Source organism: Rattus rattus, chromosome 3 (assembly GCF_011064425.1).
Source record: "Rattus rattus isolate New Zealand chromosome 3, Rrattus_CSIRO_v1, whole genome shotgun sequence".
Lineage (NCBI taxonomy): Eukaryota > Metazoa > Chordata > Mammalia > Rodentia > Muridae > Rattus > Rattus rattus.
The window spans coordinates 157768060-157778576 of NC_046156.1; the positions used below are offsets into that span (position 1 = coordinate 157768060).

The 10517-nt window shown below is 45.7% G+C and overlaps 1 protein-coding gene across 1 annotated transcript in view; it reads right to left on the reverse strand.

The window, feature by feature from the left end:
* The window catches only part of LOC116895980 (baculoviral IAP repeat-containing protein 1f-like), a 28065-nt gene extending 18285 nt beyond the window's left edge, over window positions 1-9780 (reverse strand). Inside the window, 8 exon segments of the mRNA XM_032897016.1 lie at window positions 353-410; window positions 1138-1219; window positions 1592-1691; window positions 2685-2804; window positions 3965-4016; window positions 5009-5090; window positions 8605-8704; window positions 9157-9780. Of these exon segments, the coding sequence (XP_032752907.1) occupies window positions 353-410; window positions 1138-1219; window positions 1592-1691; window positions 2685-2804; window positions 3965-4016; window positions 5009-5090; window positions 8605-8704; window positions 9157-9724 (1162 nt within the window). The 5' untranslated portion in view covers window positions 9725-9780.
* Window positions 9781-10517: the final 737 nt, after the last annotated feature.

A 10517-nucleotide genomic window follows, 5' to 3' on the forward strand; every position in this document is an offset into this window, starting at 1 on the left:
TCCCAGACCTTTTCACAGTATCAGATGATGTTCAAGCCTCCTCCTTGACCTGGGGAATTGGGCAGTATTCTTAAGAACACTCTGTCACCCTAGTTTCACTTCTAAGCTCTCAGGAGGCCTGCTTGCTGTGCGGTGTCTTTAATGCTGGCTGGTCTGGGTGTGGCACAAGGTGTCTGTTATTCGTCCTGCATTCACTCTCTGGAAGCCCCAGGAATGCTCACTCTCTAGCCACAGTTTCCTTCATCTGAGCTCTCTCCTCTCTAGCAGTTCCCTGGACAACCATAAACACTTTCCCTTCAAATGCTATGTACAAATAAATACCCACAATCCCATGCTGCTTTCCAGTTCTTACCTGCCACAGAAGAATGAACTGCCACTGGATCCTCATGGTTGCTTTCACTTGTGGTTTCCTTTGAAAGATAAACCCTTTTTTACACCAATTCGCATGATACCGGAGTGCTATGTAATCACTGAGGACCCAGTGTCTTCTAGACTTAGCTGCATCTTCATGAGGCCTTCTGCCAACTGAGCATAGGTGCAGCCCTTGCAAGGTCGTTTTTAAATGCACCAATATAAAGCACATATAAATATTAAGGCCCTAGCAAAAGTCCTTTCTGGCTTTATAATCTTGTATCCATGAACCTAGAGTGCTTGCCAAGGATGCAGCCGGCCTTGGGTTCACTAAAAAAGCCATTGCAGCTGGGCGTTTGCACACAACTGTAAACCTAGCATTTTAAAGGCTGAGGTAGAAGATCACACATTCCAGGTCAGCCCAGGCCACCAACTGAGCATCTGTATCAAGCAAAAACCCAACGAGGTAAATCACGCAAGCCTTTACAGTTCAAACGTTCAAGCAGGAAGTTAAGAGTACTGCCCTCTGGAGAAGGCGGGACGTATCTAGTCTGCATGTTAGTCAAGGGTGAGTCTAAAAGAATCTGATGGTAGACTTCCTATGGGAGAAGGACTCAGAATTCACTGTGAAGACCCCTCTACACTATCATATGGTAGTTGCTTACTAAAAACTTTAGAATTTATTCAGTTGTGACACAGTTACAGTCAACAGCTCCTGCTTGCAATGGTTAGTGTTTAAGCACACGACCACATGCTGCTGAGTCACAAGAGGGCAGTGGTCATTACCATGGCTTCTGGACATGCACAGTGGCTCTGAAGGGTTGGGATCGCTTCTGCAGAGGACTTCAGGGTTTGAAGAAATACACAGCTGTGCAGAGGAGAGAAAAGTCATAAAAATGGTTCTGTGCAATTAAATATTTATATTGAGATTGTAACAGATGTGTAAACAGAGAGAGAGAGAGAGAGAGAGGATTAAATAGGAAGAACATTTCCAGTGATGTCAGTGTTGGATCCTATGAGACATTTATACTGTATCTCTAAACTGCTCAGTACACATGATCTGTAAAGGAATGGTGAGAACACACTGAGAATGTGGGATGAAGCAGAGTTAATACCAGTCCACGCGAAAGCTAAAGTGAACTTAAAAGACTCACAGACAATAACCCAGCCTGTGTAGGGCAGAGGCAGGATTTTAGGGGCTTGAGGCACGTTTAAAGTCAGGAGAAGTCATTTTGCTCACTTGGGAAAAAACTTGGTGTGTTCTTCTATTGGGTCATCACCTTCCACCCAATTCTCCATGCATCCTCCACAGGAGAAACACCGGACAATGTCCTTTTTGCCTAGAAAAGGAATGGGGTCAGTTCTACAGCACATACAGCCATCATATCACAAGAAGACAACTCCGGATTATCTAATGAAATTCTGCTCTCATCCCAGTTGGCTCGTATGGCCAAGTCATTCAGGAAGCAGCAGTTCACACAGGACTCTTGACCCTTCACTGGAGTGGTCAGTGCTTTGACGAAACCTCTCCCAAAGGTATCATCCTGAAAGATTTGCCATCAGAATCTGGAACAGCATCTCAATCTCAACGAGCAGAGATTTCTGTCTGTTCTGGACACTAACGCCATACTGGACATTCGCAGGCACAGGCAACCGAAAAGCAATTGCTTACTGAGTAAGTCAGAAAGAATACATCAGTGCAAAACCCAGGAGCAAATAAAGGAGCTTCTATGTCAGTGAGACCATGAGGAACTACTTGTCTCTCCCCGTATTCTTGCCAGCTATACTCCGCTGGAAATAAGAGCACATCGCGCATGAGACTGTATTCTGAGGGAAGAATCCTAATGTGCCTGAGCCAAGGGACCCAACTGGAAGCAGAGGATCCACCATCCTCCACTCTTGAACCGTGAAGGCACTGTGGAGAACGGCGTCCTCATCTGTGTGGCCAAAGCCCCTGGGGTCTAGAGCTTATGTCTTGTCTAGAATAGGGAGCTGAAGAAGACAAGGGTGAGTGTGAGGACAGAGCCTTGAGGGAGCCATCTCCCCAGCCCCGGGGAACCCCAACTCTTTAAGTAGGCACTTTGCTTCCTGAGAAAAACAGCCTATTTCTTAGCAACTCTTAAAGGTAGTTATGTCCATATAAGTTCTGATTCAACAAATATTAGGGAGCTGGGGAGGTTGTTGCCTGGGTAAGAGGGATTGGATACTGTCAGCCTAGACATCAGGTGAGCGCCAAGGAGTTGTAGGAAAGTGAAGTTCTTATGGGGCAGCAAAGGGATCTATTGGGAATGATGGGGATTAGAACATCTAGTAGATGTGAAATACTGACTTACCTATGTAGAAAAGGCCTGCTCTGACCAAAGCTTCGACAGTCACAGGTGAATCATGGGGCCAGTCCTTAAACGTGTCTATCCTTAGTTCTTTGTTTGAAAAGACACTGTCATTGCAGTAAGCTTGGGAAAAAAGATGGAGGTGAGACCAGTGGGCTTTGATACCAAAGCTCAAGGTAGCTGTGTGTGTGTGTGTGTGTGTGTGTGTGTGTGTGTGTGTGTGTGTGTGTGTGTGATAATCTGATGACCTGTGCTTTATTTAGCCTCCCTTTGCAGATGGTTAGAAAAGCAGGAAGGAATCGAAGATCCACGAGTAACCTTGTTTTAAATGCTAGAGCAGAACTGCCAAGTCTGCGGTACTCCACTCATTCTATCCATTTCGGTATATGATTAAGGTTTTAAAATGTAATGCAGGATTCATTCTTTCTCCGGGGCCTGGAGAGGTGGCTCAGGGCTTAAGAGCACTGAGGACTCTTACAGAGTATGGGGTTCAATTCCTACCTTTTAAAAATGTATGTGAAACATGAAGTGAAAAAAAGTAAGTATTCATTAAGAGTTATGGCTTTTAATGTTACTTTTGAAAAATTTGTAAAGCTTCAGGCCTAGTGGTTCTTATGAATCTGCAAAGATCTTAAAAGAATAAAGGTGAATCCTGGGTTGTGTGTGGTGGGTTGCCCTGGTGCTGGTTGCATTCTGATGCTAATTCCTCTGGTGGGGCTGCCCCTGACAAGCAGCTGATCTCTTATTCAGGTGATCTCATGTGAACCTTCTCCCCATTCACTTGTCAATAGAGGCCTGTGATTGGGCAGTGAAGGGGAAAGGTGGGATGGAGGAGAAAGTGGGGGCAGTTAGAGAGAGAAGGAGGAAGGAGAGAGGACAGAGGAAGAAGAAGAAGAAGAAGAAGCAAGGATGGAGAAGAACCACCTGGCCAGGAGAACCTGCAGGTAACAAAGGGTCTCCTGGCTGGGAAGTGACTTAGATGTGCCCAACCTGCATATAAATATAAATATAATAACTGGCTTGCGTGGTTTTGTTTTGTTTTTTTTTTTGGTTTTTTGTTTTGTTTTGTTTTGTTTTGTTTTGGAGCTGATGACCGAACCCAGGGCCTTGCACCTGCTAGGCAAGCGCCCTACCACTGAGCTAAATCCCCAACCCCTGGATTGCGTGTTTTTATACAGGCTTATTCAAGTTGGAAATTACTCCAACAGTTGTGGGGCAAGGGTAATTACCAGCGAATGAAGAAAGAAACCAGCAAAGTGTTTGGAATGTGCCTGAGATTTTACCTGATACCATAGGTAATTCTCTTCTAACCCAGGACTTCACAAAATGTTCTCCCTAAGGAAAGAATTTTTTTTTAGTTGATTTATAAAATGTACATCTATGTGTGAGCTTCAACTGAAGGTAAAATTCCATGAGAGCTACAGAGTTGTTGGTGAAACACACCATTAGTGTTGACTATACACACACACACACACACACACACACACACACACACACACGCATCAGATCATAATACAGATGTTTGTGAGCCACCATGTGGTTGCTGGGAATTGAACTCAGGACCTCTGGAAGAGCAGTCAGTGCTCTTAACCACTGAGCCATCTCTCTAGCCCATGGAAAATGTTTTATTCAGTGCGAAACAACAGTGAATGTTTACCTGTAGCCAGGTGGAAACCGCAGACAGGGTCACTCATACGAAACACCCAGCTCAAAGACAGAACTAGGTTACACACTACAAATGTATTTTAATTAATGCAGAATTCAGACACAGAGAGGAGCAACCTTCAGAGGCACCTGCCAATTGAACAATATGCTGTCTAGGAAAATTTCACCAGTTTTTTCCCCCCTGAGGAACAGCCCTCTTCCCGATTTTTCACACCATGTTCAAGCAAAAGGCAGCCAGAACCAGCCCAAAGCCAGACAGAAAAATCAAACCAGAAGTGATTCTAGCTTAGCAGGACAATGGACTCCTAACTCTCCCACACTCTATGGGTAAGAAGCAAAAAGATGAAGGAGAAAGGAAGAGAGTCACAGAAACCATTAAAAAAAAACAACAAAAACATTGGGGGGGTGGGTGGAGCTGGAGAGATGGCTCAGAGCCTAAGAGCACTGACTGCTCTCCCAGAGGTCCTGAGTTCAATTCCCAGCAACCACATGGTGGCTCACAACCATTGTAATGAGATCTGATGCCCTCTTCTGGTGAAGACAGCGACAGTGTACTCATATACATTAAATAAATAAATCTTAAAAAAGAAACAAACACCACCTCACCTCAGACATTAGGCAGTAAAAAGATTTTTGAAAAAAAATTGGTTGATGTAAATTACCGTTACATGAGCAAATCCCTTGTAGCTTTGAACATACTGGGCAATTTCCTCTGAGGATTTCTTACTTTGAAGAAATTCACATCTGTAAGAAACAACACAATTGACCATTTTCCCAATAGCATGATAGACTTGTCCTCTATCACAACGTATGTTTGCAATGTGCTGATCATTTTTGAATGTTTTTATTTTTAAAATTTTTATATGATATATTTTCATTAACTTTTTACCAATTCTTTGTGAATTTTAAATCATGCACCACAATCCCACTTATCTCCCTATCACTTTGTATCTGCCCTTGCAACCGCCCTTGCAGGATGTTATATTTATGCAGGAAGGCAGGTACAGGATAGAAGGAGGCCTATCATTGGACAAGAAGGAAGGATGGGCCGGAGAAAAGTTTGAGAAGGAGGAGAGGAAGCCGGAGCGAGGAAGAGGGGCAGGGAGAACATGGCAGCAGACGTTAAGATTCTTCTCTGAGCATAGATACAGGTTATCATAAATATTTTTAAGGGATGGGTGTGTACAGGATTTTGTGCTGTCTGGATGGGTAAATGATATCTTATCAATTGGATCAGGGGTTATTGTGGTGTGTTCTTTCACCTGTCGACTTAATTGAGTTCAATAGAAGTTGTGGTGGCGGGACACGGCAAGCCCGCCATGGAATGGGGATTGTGAGCCTGGCGTGGTAACAACCCGCCAAGGGAACTGTGAGTGAAGCAAAGCAGCGTGGTGAAGTGTCACACAGGAATGACTCGCGGAACGCCCAGGTCAGAGAGAGAGAGAAAAGCGTGGAGTGGTACTTTTGAGAACCAGTTCTGCCTTTTTCATTTTTACGGCAACATGCCCTCCCAAGAGAAAATCAAAAAATAAAACGAAAACAACAAAATCTTGTTGCGGAAGCTGTGGTGTGTCACAGTGCGTCCCACAGTATGCTCTTTTGTCCACACACCTTTACTTGCAAATGTTCATTGTAAAGAATCATGGGTCTGTTTTTTAGAGTTCATTCTATTGCTACCCTGTGAGTACTGGATCCTCCCCGAGACTCCTCTCAGATCTCCTGTTGTCACTCTAGGTCATGGAGACCCTGCAGCTTTAGATCTGTAGGAGCAGCCTCTTTACACACTCCAGCAGTTCATGGATGGAATAGATGTTGGGGCGGACCAACTCCAAGCCCAGGATCTGAGCCTGGTGGGAGTAGGCTAAGTGGTCAGTCTACCAGATCTCCTGCACCCACACCACCAGGGTGAGCTCTCCAACACTGCTCTGGCTAACTCAGTCAGGGCTGCAGTCAGCAAGGGACAGAGCCAGCTTTCCTGCTCTCACACTCCCTCAGAGCCTGCTCACCCAAGTCTGGAACACCAGGGCCAGCACTACTGTGCTGCCCAGGCAAGGGGCAGGGCCTACCCTCAGGTGCTTCAGCCAGTGAAGGGTGGGGACTGTTCTCCCAATCTCATGCTCTCAGGACCAGCTCTCCCATGCTGCCCAGGTTAGGAGTGGGGCCAGCTCTCCAGCCTGCCCTAGGCAGCAAGAAAGTGAATGGGAGTGGGCACCTTAACCTAAGACCCCACACTACCACATGGCCAGTGAGGGGTGAGGCCAGCTCTCCCAAGCTCGTGCCCTTTGGGCAGACTCATCCACCACCCATGAAACCATGAAGCCCGCTCTACTGTGCTTCCTGAGGGGATCTCAGGCTGCTCTCTCCTGTGCTGCAGGTAGTTAGAGACAAGGATAGCTCTCTCAAGTGCAGCAGTCAATGAGATATGGGGTCAGCTCTGCACAGCCCACAGACAACAATGGTTCCCGCCACAGCCCAGACCAGGTATGTCCCCATGGGCCTTAATGGTAACAGACACCCTGCTGTTGCAAGGCCATGAACTCAGACACAGCCCCGCCCTCAGCAGCAGCATGGGCCTGGACTTTACCATGGTCTGAGGGGACACCACCAGCTATTCACCTCAGGCTGATCTAGGAAGGAACAGAGGACTAGATTTTGTGTGTGTGGAAGTGGGGGCTGTCAGGTAGGCAAGAATATCGTGTTACTGTCTCAATAAAATGAAATGATTTGAGATTAAAAAAATATGAGGGGAGAGTGATCAGGAAAATGCCCTCCTATGTTAATCTGCGGCTTCCTAAGCCCACATATGTACACACACATGTATTCTACATGCAAACATACACTAGATTCATCACACGCACATCTATATAATAATTAACTGAAGTATGGGGGGAGTTTAAGTTCAAGTGATTCAGATTTTTCACAAATCTTGCTTGAAAAGTTCTAGAGTTATCCCAATGTGGGTAAGGGGAGGGTATACATCTCAAAGGGAAGCTCCAGTAATGTGGCTCTTTGGTCCCTAGTATTGATTTGCTTTTTGAAAACCTGACACTGAGGGCTGAAGCGATGACTCAGAAGTTAAGGGCACTGCTTGTTCTTCCAGAGGACCTGGGTTCAATTCCCAGCACCCACATGGCAGCCCACACCAGTCTCTAACTCCAATTCCAGGACTTTGGAACCCCAGCACAGACATGCAGGTAAAACACAGATGAACAAGCAAGATTAAACAAGCAAGTAAACAAAAACCATGAAATTGACTAAAGGTGGAGTAGTGACTTCCATAGTTAGCAGCAATGGCTGTTCTTCCAGAGGAACTGAGCTAGGTTCTAAAAACCCACATAACAGTTCACAACCATCTGTAGCACAACCCATACCCAGGAGCTTTGTGCCCTCTTTTGGCCTCTGTGGTACACACACACACACACACACACACACACACACACACACACACACACACACACACACACACACACACACACACACACACACACACACACACCACACACACACACCACACACACACACACACACACACACCACACACACACACACACACACCACACACACACACACACACACACACACACACACACACACACACCACACACACACACACACACACACACACACACACACACACACACACACACAAACACACACACACACACACACACACACAGACCTCACACACACAACAAAAACCACACACCACACACACACATACCACACACACATACACACACAACACACACACACCACACACACACACACAAACACACACACCACACATACACACACACACACACACACACATCACACACACACACTCACACATACTACACACACACCACCACACACACATACACACACACACACATACACACACACCACATACACACACATACACACACACACACACCCCACACACACACACACACCTCCACACATACACACACATACCACACAACACACACACACACACACACCCCACACACCACACACACACACCACACACATATACCACACACACACACCACACACCACACACCACACACAGTCACACACACACACCACATAAACACACACCACACACACATCATTTACCACACACACCACACAACACACACAACATACACACACACTTGCATGAGTTCATGCTTTTGTACACACTTGTAGGATATATATCTAATAAAAATGGAATACATCATTTAAAACCTTTATTTAAGCTGGACACTTTAAGAATAAAACTTTTGCAGCTTACTTGGGGAACCACTTGGCATGCTCCTTCCAGGGATCATCTCCTTCTTCCCAGTTTCCCAAGCATCCACCACAGGAGAAACACTGCACAGTGTCCCTTTTACCTACAGAGGCAGGAAAGCATATGACTGACTGGCAATAGCACGACCTGTGTCTTGGAGCTGACCAGACTGTACCAGAACAAGACGCACTCCAGCCCAGCACGAGTGTATTTGTAGGGGCTGCAGAAATGCTCTAGCACTGGGCTATACCCTCAGCTCACTGCTGCTACACTGAAGGTCTACATATGAAGAGAAGTAACACTTGATACACAGGCAAACATATGTGTCTGTGTGTGTGTGTATGTTTACAGACAGATATATAGCAAACCAATAAAGCTACACTAAACACATATTAAAGCAGAAGCAAAATTGTTGCACTTGAAATTGAATGAAATGCATCTTATGTTTAACATAGCATCTTCATCAATGAGGGTTCACTAAAAAAATATTACGCACAAAATGAAACCTAAACTTTAAATACCACAGAAACACCTCACAAAACGGAATCCTCTTACCTGTAAAGACAAAGCCAGCTGCTGAGAGTACACGAGGTGATGTCCCATGGGCATAAAATGGCCAGTCCTCAAAGGACTCCAGTCTGGCCTCCTCCTCATGGTACCTTGCTTTGCCACCTCTCGGCAGTGTCTCTGGACTCTTCACCCGTATGTCGTACTTGCCAATGTTTCCAACATCTTTGCCCGAAAGGAACTCACACTGGGGACGTAATTTCCTGTGGCTCTCTATGGGAACTTTCTTGAGGCTAGTACCAAAGAGGATTAAGCTACAGCAGAAGCACTGAACCCCATGTCTCACACCCGTGTAGTAAAACCCAGCAGCTGCCATCTCCTGTGGGGTCCACGATCTGAACGCATCATAGGTCACAAAAGTCCTCAGTCGTTTGACTTCACTGCGCATCTGTGCATTAAAACCTTTCTTCATTTTCATCCGTTCTTTATGGTCTTCTTCTTCTTGGCTCTTTGCCAGCTGAACTGCATCCACCCCAAGACGAGCAGAGAGCTCAGGGAGATATTCATAATCAAACTCAGAAACTCGATCCTCGGAGGCCTCCCCATGCTCAGCCATTTTCTAAAGGGGAAAGGAGAGCAGTTGTTGGGTGTTCGGGGTACCTTTCTTTCTTTTTTTTTTAAAGATTTATTTATTTATTATATATAAGTACACTGCAGTTGTCTTCAGACACACCAGAAGAGGGCATCAGAACTCATTACAGATGGTTGTGAGCCACCATGTGGTTGCTGGGATTTGAACTCAGGACCTCTGGAAGAGCAGTCAGTGCTCTTAACCACGGAGCCATCTCTCCAGCCTCAAGGTAGCTTTCATATTCGCATGATGTGCACCATGACCAAAGCTTCACTGGGGAGGGTTTACTTCCACTCCCAGGTGTGGTTCATCTGTAAGAGAAGTCAGGGAATGAAGTCAAGGCCGGAAGAACTGTAGGCAAAAGCTAGTGCAGAGATCACGGAGGGATGCTGCTCACTGGTTCACTCTCTATGGCTTCTTACCTTGTTTTCTTTCTGTTCTCAATTATCTATTTATTTTGGTTTTTCAAGGAAAGGCTTCTCTGTGTAGCCCTGGCTGTCCTGTAGACCAGGTTGGCATCAAAGTCAGAAATTTTCCTGCCTCTGCCTTCAGAATGCTGGAATTAAAGTTTGTGCCAGCATGCCACGCTTAACCCAGGGGTGGCACCCTGCCCTCTCACATCAATTGACAACCAAGCAAAATGTTGCCACCCGCGACTGCAAACAGCCCAATCTGATGGAAGCAATTCCTATTTCTACCCTTGAGGTTTTGGGATTAACAAGTATGTGCCATACCTAACTAAAACGAGTCTTTCATCTGGCACCTAGAGGAGGGTTCC